At 38.1% G+C, this 14,455-nt stretch overlaps 1 protein-coding gene across 12 annotated transcripts in view; it reads right to left on the bottom strand.

The window, feature by feature from the left end:
- RBMS3 (RNA binding motif single stranded interacting protein 3) overlaps positions 1 to 14,455 on the bottom strand; it is a 707,096-nt gene that overhangs the window by 34,810 nt on the left and 657,831 nt on the right. For all 12 annotated transcript variants that reach the window (XM_014274144.3, XM_026799147.2, XM_074538955.1 and 9 more), the window contains one exon: positions 1,778 to 1,888. In XM_014274144.3, the coding sequence (XP_014129619.1) occupies positions 1,778 to 1,888 (111 nt within the window). The remainder of the gene's footprint in view (positions 1 to 1,777; positions 1,889 to 14,455) is intronic.

Below are 14,455 nucleotides of genomic sequence, written 5' to 3'. Positions count from 1 at the left end.
TTTTATCTAAGAGAAATCTTGTATGGGATAAAATAGGGTGTCATTTGAGATATTTAGAAAGCCTATGGATATTGTAGCACTTATCAATTTTTTACTCTTTCTTGCTCTTTAAGTTTTCTGCAAATGACTTAGGAGTTTTACAGATAGCAAACATAAACCTTTATGGTATACCTCTGAATGAATTTTAACAAATTATCACAGGGAATGCTGCGACCTTGAAAGATAAAACTGTGTAAAGAGCTAGGAAAAGAACAGAAAGATTTTCATTTAGTTGCAGTACCATGAGTTCAGGATCTCATTGTCACCCACCAGATGACCCACTGCCTCTCAGAGTCCTTTGCCCGACTCCCCAGATGGATTTGTTACTGTAAGCACTGCAACAGTGGTCTCAAGCAAGAAGAGAACATTAACAGGGAATCTTCTAGTTTGCATTAAGATTGTGAGACAATGAGCACAGAAGACACTGTCTGTTAAATGTTATGGAATTAAAAATGACAGGCAGAGGAAGAAATTCATAGGAGTTGCCCAACAGCATAATCAGAATTCATTTTCCATTTCCTTGCCTTAACTTTTAAACAAGCTTTGGAACCACAATAATTACACATGCAGAAATTCTCACTAGACCAAGTATTTCCTTCAATTTCATGAAGGGGAAAATGCTGAGATTAACTTTGTCATGCAATTCCTACTTCTTTTGATCATTGGATGCAACATTTAAAATGCCAGGAATAAACAATGAACCATCATATTTAAGTTTTGTCAGGAAAAAAGTACAGAACTCTTAGATCTTAACTGAGATTTTTTAAAGAAGTGGGGAGAGACACTGGAATTAGAATTAAATTCAACAGATAAGGACGAAGCAGCAGAAGATAAGAGATCAGGAAGAGAGCCAACACAGTGACTTAAATAACTTTGTACAGATGCAACTGCATTAAATATCTTATTCAACTAAAAAAAAAGTTGGGAAAATGTGTTTCTATGGATTAGTATCAAGTAGAACAGTGGTGAAAAAAAGGGTAAGTGCATAACAGAGCATGTTCTGTAATTATATGTTTCATGTAATTATTACATAAATGGCATGTGTACTAAAGGAACAGAAGTGTAATATGTATGCCTGACTTTTGCAAAAATTTACATTACATGCAATGTGCCCACATTCACATATCAAACCACCATTTATGGTCTGCAGTTGCTGTATTTTAGGAACTTTTCAGAGAGCTTAAAGGATTTTAATTAAGAATGGTTTTTTGCCTTTCTCTGACTCTGGGGGAGTTAACTGAGTATGACTGACACAGTTGAAAAAGAAAATTTGAAAACAGTTGTTGAAATATGTATATTTAAATATGATATACTAGAAACACAGCTGGCCTTGACCAAAAATCCCATTTCTAAGCCTGGAACAAATACATATGGTTGGCTGCTATGGTTTGAAGTGAGCAGTGGATCCTACCACAAAGGCAGAACTCCTGGTCCCAGTGGTATGAAACTTTCTCGACTGACAAGCAAACAATTTAAAAATAAATTGATAGAGCAGTACTTCCATAACTACATGAGAACTAGTACAGATAATTCTTTTTAAATACAGATCAGGTTTTGTGGGCCTACCATTTTACTACTCATGCTACTTTGTCATTTCTGTTCTGTAATAGCTGATGCTTACTGTATGATGATGAAGCCCTCATTTCACCACCAAAAGCACTGAAGAGTAGCCAATTACCTTAGGAAAATCAGTAAGCAAGAGATGCTGTGCAATAGAGAAAAAAAAGTGTGATCTTACCGTTCCTGTTGTGCCCAAGGAAAGGTGGTTCATCTGTTGGGTCAGAGGGCCCATCATGCTTGCTGGCTGCATTGACATAGTGTGGTCCATTGTTGGTGTTATCACAGCACCCTGGAAACACACATTATTTACAGTTCAACCTTTCATATTCAAAAAAAAAATAAATAAACAAGAAAAAAAAGGCATTCTTTAAATGAGTGAACCTGACTGAAAACTTGACATGAATCTTAAAAGACACTAATACATCTGTCAGAAAAAATATGTTTTGCTCCTATTGACAACCAAGCTACACACATATATTATTTGTACTGCTAATGAGGCCATTTTATGTCAGCTCCAATTAAGTGTCATTTTTTACTTCATTTCTTCTGACAAACAAATGCATATGTTCTTTCTATGATGAATGCTACTGTACATTGCAAAATGCCTGTCATTTCCGTTTCTCCATATCCTATATAGAACAATCTTACAGACAGAACACATATGTCCCCAATTTTCTCTGCCTTCTAAAGCCCTCAGTCTCAGAGATCTTGAGCCTATTATGGTAATTATCTTGGATTTTTCCAGTCTCAACTAAGAGCCCTAACTCACGGTATTTTATAGCTGGTTAAGTAAGACTAGCTATTGACAGTGAGTTTGGTAGTGACACCCATTTAAAACACATACACAGTGTTTAAAAGCATTTTTCTTCTCTGCATGAAAAACAAAGACATTAATAACAAAGACCATATGTACTAAAGCAAGACTCAGACTTTGACCAAAAAATGAAAGAAAAGACATGCCAAAGGAGCTTGAGAGAGAGAGCTCCTTTGCCATTCATGTTCCTTGGTTTTTGCTCTCCCACTCCCCATGGTCCCATGCTGGCAAAATCATGACTTAGTGAAGTGTTGATTCTCTTCAGTTCTATGTTGTAAAATCCTATTTCCTGTGTTGGTTAGAGAAAGCCAGTCAGAAAGTGTGGTCTGCTCTTTTTCTTGCAAATAGTGACATAAGGCAGTATTTCCAGTCATTTCTTCATAAGAAATAATACTTTTACTCTGTATGCATCTTCGTGTGCACACATCACAAACTTGCACAATCACATCTGCTACAATATGTGAAAAATATAGATGAATATATCTGTTAAAAAAAATTGACCTTTTTTTTCCCCCTTTGAGAATACTGGAAAAATCCACCTATAAACAAACTTGTTTAACCAACTTGTAAAACAAACTTGTTTCAAAACTCATAGCATATCTGTTCTTACATGTTTATCTCACATTTACATAGAGCTGTTTTGCCAAGGATCTCATTAGAAGCTAAGGATTTCGAATTTTCAGTTGCAAGGAGAAATAAATAAAAATACAAAATTCTGGAGAAATATCAGTTCAATTTTGCCTCACTTTCCAGCAATATTTTTTCTATGCACATCCTATCTGAGAAGTATAGAGTCTGCAGCCCCTGCATCTCATTCCTTGCATGAATTGGGGTAAGAAGAAGGTAGGCTCATTTTGGTCAGTAATTTTTGCAATATCCTCAGCATATGAAATACATACACAGTTGTTTTATGTCACAGTGTGGATTTACATTGCATTGACAAGAGTCCCTAAAGAAATCCGACAAATTACAGAAGCTAGCCTCTGTGGAGTATCTGTCATGATTCCAAATAAATGCTTAGGAAACAAGCCGATCAAACCTGCAACACTTCCCACTTTTTGCCACTTTATTGGCTATTATTAATTTGCACTGGTTTACATTGATTAATTTATGGATTAACTCATTTAATGAACCACCACACAGTGAAGTCTTCCCTTCGGGTACAAGGGTCTAAAAGCAAGTCTGCTGGGCACACACTCATTCAGCCCATTAAGCAGTTCCTGCATAGCAGAATCAATGCAAGAGTCTGAAGAAGAGCCATGCACAACAAAAATAATCTTGTTTTTCTTTTGAAATCAGTGGCCTCAGACATCATGCAGACAGATGAGGTTCTAGGGTTTGGGCTTCAACTGCACTTTTTGGTTATGATAGGACATTGTAAGCTCTGCTCAGAGTGATCAGCATTTTTACTATATCAAACCATACGTGCTCAAATTAAATCTGTCAACTGATAAAGAGCTCTCAGTTCCCTCTACAAGCAGTGCTCTCCTTTGGCTCAGGCCTTTCCATGACAGACAAGCTGGGCTCCCACTTGTGATGTCAAGGAAGGTGATTCTCACTATCTTCTCCATGTTCATGGTATCCCACTTGGAGAGATGCACCCAGCTCTGGGGGCCCCACATAAAGAGAATGTTTGAGAGGGTCCAGAGGGGGGCCATGAGGATGACCAGAGGGCATCAATGTATGTAAGCATCTGAAGGGAAGGTGTTAAGAGCACAGACCAGGCTCTTCTCAGTGTTGCCAAGCAATGAGGCAAGAGGCAACAGGCAGAGATGGATGCATAGGGAGTTCCTGGGGAAGAACTTCTTAACTGTGCAGGTGATCCTGCACTGGAAGAGATTGTCTAGAGAGGTTGTGGAATCTCCCTCACTGGAGATACTCAAGAACCCTCTGGATGCAATACTGTGTAAAGATGCTTACTGAAAAAATACAGCTGGAGGAACTCGCTATGATTACATATGTGACAGACTGATAACTATTTCTGGGTTTAATTCAGGAACCTGGAAATAAAGAAGAGGCAGTGGTGAAGGAAGTCTTACGGTTTAGTGTAACAAATGTCACTGCCAGACATAGAATGGAAAAATCTGAGAGCAAATGTCTTTCAGCAAATAAGTAAGCACAACAGGTATTGCAAACAAACTATTAAAAATATATGGATGAGAGACAAAATATATCAAGGACAAAAAAAATTGCTCAGATACAGAAAACATATGATTTTCAAATTGAAAATATATATATTTCTGTATCTAAATATGCATCATTTAATACACTAGAAAAAGAAGTTGGGAAAACAAATCAAATATTTTCAGCTTTCCTAAGACAGCTTAACATGTTTTAAGCTGACAGTTACCTAGAGCAGAGAATTACATGCATTTCCCAGACCATTAATTCACCAGTTCAGAATCTTCTTGTGATCACGTAGAAAAGAAATTATACTTAATTAAGGAAATATTGTCTGGTTGTTAGGGCGACCCTCAGTCTCTAGACCATAATGCATTTCATATTACATGCTGTCAAGTCCATTCATATTCAAATTATTTAGCTGTAGAAGACAAAAAAATGTCTTGCCTCAGATGTTGCCATCATATTAAAAGTAATTTGATTCTTTTCAGCCTATAATATGTAATTGCTGATAAACATCCAGTTGGCTACTGGCAAACGTTATATCAAACGTATTGTTTTGTCTTCATCTGTTTGGATGTCTCATTTTACTGAGGTTGTAAATATATAGAAAGGCATCTTAGCATTGCAAACTATTACTTAAAGCCCTTTTTAATGGCAAAAAACCTGTAGAAGAAATTATCATGAGATTTTTGCCACTGTCTTTGCCAAAAATGTAGTTGTCCTGTCAATTATTTAGATCTGTCCTGTTGCCCTGTTACCTCAGTAAGATTACTTTTTTTTTTTAGTTCCCTCAAGAAACTGATTATAATGACTTTTAAATTTGGCAAGATATTCTTAGCATATGATTTTTCATACAATTTTGTTGATACTAGAGTGGCTTTAAAAGAAATTAACAGGGCAAATGGTAAGGAATAATGATACAGACAAGTATGGTTTTTGTAACATTTTGATAAACCTGAGATAAGTTGACATACACATTTGATTTCCTCTTCACTTTATTTGAAAGACCTTGCTGTTTTAGAATGCTTTAAGCTTTATGAACGTAGTTTTCCTATAAGAAAGTAAATGTATATATTTCAGAATATAGTCTATCACTTACAAAGAGAGAAGCTGGAATTTATGAACACTGCACATCCCCTCTATAGCAAAAACACTCAAATTACAGGAAGGACACCAAATACAGTTTGGTGTATGAGGTAAAATATCTTTAAATATTTGTCAATATCAAAAGGCATCAGCAAAACAAGTCCATGTTGGTGCAAAGACAAATGCCACCTTTTGTCTCTTGAAGGGTGGGAAAGTGACATTAGAAATAAAAAGTGTATTAGGAGGCTTTGGAAATGGAGAGTTCACTAGTTGAGAGATGCACTTAGGGGCCAGTGGGAGGATGGATTAGTTGGTCACAGATTTCTACAATAATGAACTGCATTAAAGGCTTCTATTTTATTTCAGTGTTCTAATACTGATACTGGACTTAAGGGGAAAATACCAGCTGAATAACTATTTTTTAAAGCTTACAGTAAGCATCTGTTTATTTTAGAATTTTCTTTTCCTTTATTTAAGAAGTTTAAATAATTTAACCATACTCACAAATTCTGCTTTGTAAATACTGGTCAATGTAAAGCCAATAAACTTTACAGCAGAAAACTTACTTTTCAAATTTGTTTACAGATATCTTGTGCAGACATATGAGCACCAGGCCATTCCATCTGAAAATTTATTACCCTACTACGAAGTGAATGCCTTTATGTTATCGAGAACATGTAGTTCCTTGAGGTTTTATTAAATTGAGTGAAAGGATGACTTTACTTATTCTTATCAGACAGACAGATCTATCAAGAATTAATATGAAAAAAAATCAACATGCAAGCTTTTTTGCAGAGAAATACACTCTCTCTGCACACTGAACAAACGATGGCCATATTTCGATTGATTTACTGTTCTGTCTAGTCTGACTTGTCTGATCTCCTTGGGCTGCCTCTCACAGGCAGCAGAAAAACCAGGTGCCCTGGTCAGAACTGAGTCTACTGAACTACTCCAAACTGGTTGGTAAGGGTCAAACTCCTGTGACTGTTGCAGGAAGAGTAAAGGTAGCTTTGAAATCCTCTCTGTCCTTGTATCACCTCTGCTGGGAATATTTGTTGATATTTCATTTCAAAACAAAGGAATTCTTATTTTCCCTTTCTCAGTGAAAAGATAGCAATTGCTGTGACATTTGCCAGTTTATCAGAAGTTAAATCATGATTTGAGTATAGTGAAGAAGATCAGCAAAAAATCAGCTAAAAATGTATATTCTGCAAATCTTAGGATTTCATTTCATTTCATTACATTGTTGATTTCAAAAGCTTGCTAAAATGTGGTAAAGTGAGCAAGAAGCCCCAAAATTCCTCTAAGTTAAAGCAGCTTTAACTTTGGAATAGGCAAACCTGATACAGACCATCAATGCTGAGCCCTGCTTCTGCACTGAGTACTAAACCTGAGTTCACATTACCATGTGAACATACCCCCATATTTTGAATATTGGACATTAAATGAAATTCTTATCTGACATCACCTTCATAACTTAGTTGAACCTTCGAGGAGCAATGGGCACATTTGCTTTCCCTTTCTTTGTTTTTGCTCTAGGTTTGTGAACTTCTTTTTTTGGCTGAAAGCACATATCATACGTCCAAGAGAGTTACTGCCCAGAAGTACCTGGTTTTAAAGGATTAAGAATCCAAATATAGAGTGGTAAATAAAGAACAAAGGTGACCCTTGTGTAGGCTTCACCTTTTTTACAACAATAGCCATGGTTATTTTGATGGTTTCTTTCCTATTGTCCTTCTTGCCTTGTATTTCCTGTCTCCTAGTCTGAAATACAGCTTTTGATAATGTACAGATACTAGCCTACATGTACAAATGCAGATTAAAAGGATGTAGAAATGGGAACATCAAGATATAAGGAGAAGACAACTGATGCAATAGGAAGATTTTTATATTGGTAACTATGTGTACAAATAAAGCAATACCTGAAATGATATTGTATCAGTTAATAAATGTATTATATCAGGCAGTACCATATGTCAGTAGGTTATGCTTCTAACACAGCATAAAAAATCAGTAAACATCAGAGCATATCTCTGTCTGTTAATCTAAAAGGACCTAACAAAAACAAATAGCATTTATTCTGCGCACAAAAAGCTGCCCATGTCACACAATGCCTAAGGTGACTTTTGCATGGTGCATCTTTCCACCCCAAGTACGATCTAAAGAGAAAGCCTATTCAAGAAAGTGATAATATTACAAATATTTATGAATGGAAAATATATCTGAGTTCCTACAGGGACTCTGAAGCACATTTTGTGAGCCCTTACTGTCTGCCCGTGCAGGTCGGACCATAAACCCATGTGCTTCTCAATAGACTCAAAATCTGAAGTTTTCATACCTTTCTTCAACTTTCTTCAGCAAGAAATAAAATAAAATTACTGGTATTATATGCAGGAATAAATGTGAGTATTTTAGCTGGGATCTGCCATCAGGAAGGAGCCCACAGCAATTAGGAAATGACGTGTTGCAGTGGGGTACTCATTCCAACAATTGCTGGTGAAGGCAGCTCTTGATCCCTCATGTGACCTATTCTAGAAGGGAATGGGAAATCTCATTTGCTTTTTTCCCCACTCTTCATCTTATGAGTATGCACTTGGCTGTATCATGGCTTTATGTAGCCACTCCACATATGAGCGCTTTTGTTAAGTCAAGAACAGTCCAAAAAGTCAAGAACCACAAACAAAGAATCCTCACAACTCAAAGAGGGTTTAGCATCCCTGGAAGACAAAAAAAGAAACACAAAGGTGGTAATTTGCCTAGGACAAAACTACCGTAATGCACAGATCAAATCTTCTCCTGCCCTTTCTGCTACCAGATTTCACAAAATAAAGATTTCAATCCATGTCAAAACAAGCAATTCCATTCTGTTTATATTCTTATATATATTCTGATGTGTATGAAATTTTTCCTTCCTTCACTGTCTCCCAGCAGCTGATGTGCCATCCTAGTAAATGGGAATCAGGAGTCTCTTTCCTGCAGACTAGTTTTTCTTAATATCAGAATGGAATTTCATCTATTAAAGTTAAATCCAAATAATACTTCCCTTCAAACAGCTCTGTTCCATTCCCTCCCTTCTTGCCTATAACCAGGTGTCAAAATTCACTTAATGGCTCATCCTAGGTGATAAATGGATATTATCAAACTGTACATTAAAATACAAGCCAGAACCAGTTTCTAGCTAACGTTTTCACTTCTTTGTCTTAGTGAGTTCAAATGAAACTTTCAAAAAGGATGTCATACTTTTATCCTCAATAGCTTGATTTTACATATACATATATACACACACAAAATTACACATGGGAAGACAAATTGCATTGCCAATTCTATTACATCCACTCAGGCCACAATGTTTTTTCAGTATGTGGATAGGTTTTTTTTAACATTTGAAACTCTCAGTGCATGATTTATTATGGCAAATATAACTAAGAGTAACAGTGACTGGTTTTTAAACTTCCTGTTCACGAGGAACATTTAATGAGCAATGAGTACAAACTTCTGTTATTAGCTGAAAATGGTTGCTAATTTTATTTTACTCAGGCAAACATGTTCCTAAAACAAGAAAAATGCTTGACAGAAAATTTTGCCTCCAGAGGCTTGTGCTTTTAAGTGGAGGTTGGTGACAAGAGAGCACGTAAGATGTTTAATGTAGTGGGGCCCTTCCTCTCCCTGGGCCTCCAGTTTTCCACACAAGGTGAGGCAGTCCCACCTGTCTGGGTGCTCCCCAAAGGTATGGCAACAGATGTGACCCATTGACTGACACACTGGGCTGCTGATCTCTGCTTTTCTGCCAAGATTCAGTGCATAGGTCATTTGCCAGGCACAGAAAGTGCTTAACTGGGTTTGGGGAGGAAAGTCCAGTGACACTTCTCCTGTGTGCACTTCTAGCCTTGACACTGCCACGGCCAGTGACAGGGCAGAAGCTGTGACAGTAACAGATGTGCTGTGTTTTGTCTCCTGCCCAAAACCTGGAGGGACTTGCACTGTGTAAGCTGTAATCTAACAGCTGAGCTGGATGAAAATATTCACTGACACTGAGAGACATCAGAAATTATTAGGAACTGGCTATCAACAAGGGAAAAAAAACAAACCCAAAACCAAGCAGAAAAGTGGGCTGGTAATATAATCCTATGTGTTAAGGTCATATTAGAGGTAAGACGACAAAAATGACACTCTACACAGTGAAGAAAATGGTATGGCTGTGTGTGGTGTTAACTCCACAACACTAAAAGGACTTAACACAACCAGACTTAGACAGAAATGTCTGAAACACTTTCAGCATTCAAAACAGTGAGGTGGTATCTCTGAATGAACTTCCAAGGAGACATACTGAGGTGCTAGGGTGGGAGACAGCAGAGTGCTCCTCTGTGAGATCCCAAATACTTGAGAGGACAAGTATGGGAACAACAGTTAAGGAATGGCTCATATCAGGATGTTTCCCTGCAATTCTGAGATCAGAAAGGCTCTTGTAAACCAGAATTTATTAGTGCTGGACACTACAAATAAGGCAGCCTCACACAGTTGCTCCTGGACTTCAGGGCAGCCCTTCCAATGTCAAGCCAAAGGGAACTCTTCAACATCAGAGCTAATTCCTAGGTGAGGTTCAAATCTAGGGTGCACTCTCAGAGCCACACTGATGTAAGGGCTACCATGGAGTCCAGGTACACAGCTGCATGGGGTGGGTAGGAAGCAACCTTTAAATGTTGAGATTAATGTTGCTGTGGCATTTCTGAACTCAGCTACAAATACAATGTCCATCCTCCATGAGGATGCACTATGGTGCACTGCCATCTGCTGCCTATGTCTCAACTCCTTGTTGGCAGCTCCTGCACAAAGGAAGACTAAAGGTATGAAGGGTCTAAAAATTGTCCTTTCCCTCCTCATACCATTTTTCAAATTTTAAAATTCTGGAAAGCTGATGAGGACCAGTAATATGCACATATTCTTCACAGAAATCCTTCTTATCCTACCTATTAGGAAAGACAGGTAGCAGAAGATGCTATAAATGAAACTCTGGGTGAGTAAGGATGCTTTTCTAACGATGTGCTTCTGTTCAATAATAGATTTTAGACTTGAAGATGATAGACTGGGAAATCTTGTACTAAGCCACTGTTCATGTTTTGTATCAATTCAATTCTAGATCACAGTGATTCATACCTATCTTTAAAACTAAAAATGCACCTTATTAGAGAGGTCAAATACAGAAATCTGTCTCTCTGTCATGTTCTGTTAGATTTGTAACCTGTAATGTTAAACAAAGCCCTTTCCCACACAGTAATGGAAAGACAACCATTCTAGCCTGCCTTTCATTTAAACCCCAAAATTTTCACAGCCTGTGTGTCCTGGTCCAGATCCCAAAAGGAATTTCATTTTCTGGACTTGTAACTCCTTAGGGGAGGCTCTGGATGGAATACACTCCATTCTGTATTGAGATTTATCCTTTGACAGGTTAAAACTATCTTCTGGCACTGCCAGCTCTGTGACAGTCCTCAAATCCAAGACTGAGGCATGTATTTCCAAGAGTGCCTTTTTACCTTCTATTCCATCATTAAAAGTAATCCAAGACTATGCCTCACTCATGCCTTTACAAATTTTAAGCGTGATTTTTCGGACTCCAGACCAGCTCCTCCTTGGACTCTCTGCAAGCAAAATGTCACCAACACCTGGATTTTGCTGCTCCTGGACAATCCACCCTACTCTGAAAGAGACACCATTCCAGTTTGTACACTGTTTTGAACAACTGAGACTATTGGCACAATCTGGGAAACTGCGGCTGCAGAAGTGTCCCAACCTAAAACTTCTCTCCCAGATGCATGAGACCTCAAGAGGCCAGTAAAGGTGATGGCAGCAAGTACACAGAGCAGGTCCTTCAAAGGTAACTATATCTAAATCTGGGAAGGTACAAGTCGTATAGATAAAATCAAATTCAAGTCCTCAGCTATGTGTCACCAGTCAGAAAAAAATGGAGCCTAGACAGGGTAAACAGATTTTTTCAACTAAAAATCGGATATTTTAAGTTCTCCTTTACTTTAAGGTACTTCCAGTGAAACCAGTCTGTGTGTTAGAATAAACAATTAACATTTGTAAGTCTCCCTTCTACCAAAGATCTCAAAGTTTTAAATGCTGTGTGACATATAGAGAACTCAGAAGCTGATCTGTTATGAGGGTTCTGGGATGAGTCTGGATCTACATCTGACCTTTCCCAAGCCCATGAGTGTTCAGACTGGGGGGTACATCTTGGGTTGTCACCATTGCAGGCCCAAAGAGCGGTTCCATTTACATACACTATTCCAAATTGATCAAGAAAATGATACATTTTAACTCTTGATTCATGCTGAGCAGATTTGAAATAAATAAGAGAAAATGGCTTCTGAGTCTACTTTGCTCTACACTCCATTGTCTCTTAAAAGCAAATGAAAGTATTGAGGAAAAGCAATTTAAAAGAAACCCATGTGAGTAAATATTCAGTGCAAAAATGGTTCAAATAGTCTAAGAAGGAGACATGAAAAGTTCAGAAAGATGCAGATTTTGGCTGTTATTAAGGCTAGAAAGAAGAGAAAGTAAGCGATCCAGCAAGGATTATTCTACTTCTTAAAAATATATCTTTACTGATTAAGAATGACTAAATTGATATATTTTCTCTTTTGTTTTCTGTCCAGATAAAGTCACTCTTGGGCAGAAATCTTCCTTATAAAGTTTCAGCCTAGAGCACATTTTTACAGCTGAGTTATTATCCTTAAAATACGAGTTCATACTGGAAATGCTGGCAGCCCTCTTAACTATTGTATAGCAGTGAGCACAGCTGTAACATGTTAAATATGCTGAAAGTACATGGGGGGAACAGAGAGGCTCAGGGGCCTGGTAACAGAACAGAGAGTCTCAGTGCTGGGTCACCAGGTTTGGTCATTGCTGGAACTGAAAGTTTTATCAAACAACAGCTGCTCAGTTCTGTTCAGGTATCAGCTAGCCACAGAGAAACCCTCCACCACAGAGATACACCACTGTGACTGGGGATGTCCAACAGCCTTCCCAAGGGCTGGGAAAGGTAGGGAGCTGCATCTCCACAGGTTACTGATTGGGGAGAGGCTTGCATGGTCCTTGGCCAGCATGCTGCTCTGCCTACAGAGGGTGTCTGCCACTGGCCTATGGCTGCTGGGTCTTCTCAGGGCACTCAGTTTTATCAGAAGGATGGTAACCACCAAAGACTGTTCCTTTTTCCATATTAGTTAATGGACCACATCCATGCTATCACACTGCCAGTTTCAGAGGAATTGCCAAAGCAACATGGGCAAATGAAGTCAAAGTCTGCTGCTTCAGTTTTCTTTAAATAAATTTACCAGAGTAAATCAGGTAAGTTGCTCCAATTTACACTTATCTGTACATGCTGCAGTAATCTCTACAAAAAGATTTTATTTATTACAGCTTTTATTTTGTTCACCACCATTTCCCACTACCCACTGTGTACTAGTCCATGGGAATGTACAGCAAGCAGTCAGATCCTGACATACCCCAAAGATGTTTTTACTTCTTTGTGACTTTGTGGTTTCCACACACTGTCTGATTTGCAGAAGTTTAGGCTGAAATAATTTTTTTTTTTGGGCAGCTTTCCTCAATTTCTTTCAGCTATTTGAGTATTGTAGAGGTGTTCAGTTTTCTCTGGAAAAAAAAAAGTTTATTTTCTCTGGCACCTAAAAATTAAGTACCATTGTGGTCAACAGTAATTTCAGAGGTTCCACGAACGAGCCATGAAAGAGCAGTTCAAGTTTTTTTCAAAGTGATTTTCTAAATCCTACCTGAAGTAAATTCTCCAGGTTACAAGGCAGCTGATGGGGGCTGCCTACTACCAAATACTGCTCTGAAAATGCCTCAGACAACAGAGAGCACCTTGCTCTGGAGCCAGAGAGGAATGAGCTGGTGAGTCAGTGTTGTGGTAAATGTACCAGAGCGAGTCTTTGACCCAAAGTGGATGGCCAGCCTTCCATGAAGCACTGATCAGACAGCTGAGTCTGCCATGAGTTCAGTAAGATGTCTTTCACATGATGGTAAGAAGGTGCTTTGGAGGAACAAATCATAGAGGAAGCTAGAGAAAAGAAGGCCAGCTGGATAGTATACACATATTGCTGAGATGAACAGTAAGTTATTTGGAAAAAAAAAAAAAAACTCTGAAAGAGAATAAAACATCCTGTGAATCCAGGTCACATTTGGCACATAGTTGTGACCAAAGGAATAAAAAATTTGAGCTGTCAAAAGGAATGTTTCCACCATATTTCAAAATGACATATCATTTCAGAATTTATCTAAATGTAAAGGGGGAAAAAAAGCTTTAAATTAGTTCAACAATCCAGAAATGAAAACAGGGATATTATAGATATTTGGTCTTTGTTCTTCTTCTCACCCTTTCCTCACTCCCTAAGTTCTCTCTGGGAGTGGAGTCAAAACAACATTTTCACAACTTTTTCCATGTCACTACTCTCTCCGTCTGCACATTTTCACTTGAAGACAAGTTTTAGAGCTATTATTTGATTCTGCCCACAAAGCCAAATTTTATTATCCACAGAGTATTATATATGTAATAGTCCTGTCAGTCCTAGCCAGAGGCAAAGGGTACCCTCAGAGGTAAAGGAAACAAGAAACATCCAAAGGAAGATAAATAGGAATGAGATGATAGGCAAATGGCTAATACTCCCATCTTTTGTTGAGAGCTGTGTGGATAGAAAAAAATAGTCCTCTAATTAATTCCAGAGTGACAGGGACTCGAGAGCCGGGTTCTGTGCACTGCATGCTTGTGAATCTTCATTATATGTGAAACCCCTTCCTCCAAAAACCAAACAAATT

The sequence above is a fragment of the Zonotrichia albicollis genome, chromosome 1 (assembly GCF_047830755.1).
Source record: "Zonotrichia albicollis isolate bZonAlb1 chromosome 1, bZonAlb1.hap1, whole genome shotgun sequence".
NCBI classification, from domain to species: domain Eukaryota; kingdom Metazoa; phylum Chordata; class Aves; order Passeriformes; family Passerellidae; genus Zonotrichia; species Zonotrichia albicollis.
The sequence above is the reverse complement of the archived record's forward strand: the minus strand, read 5'-3'. Positions and strand labels throughout refer to the sequence as shown.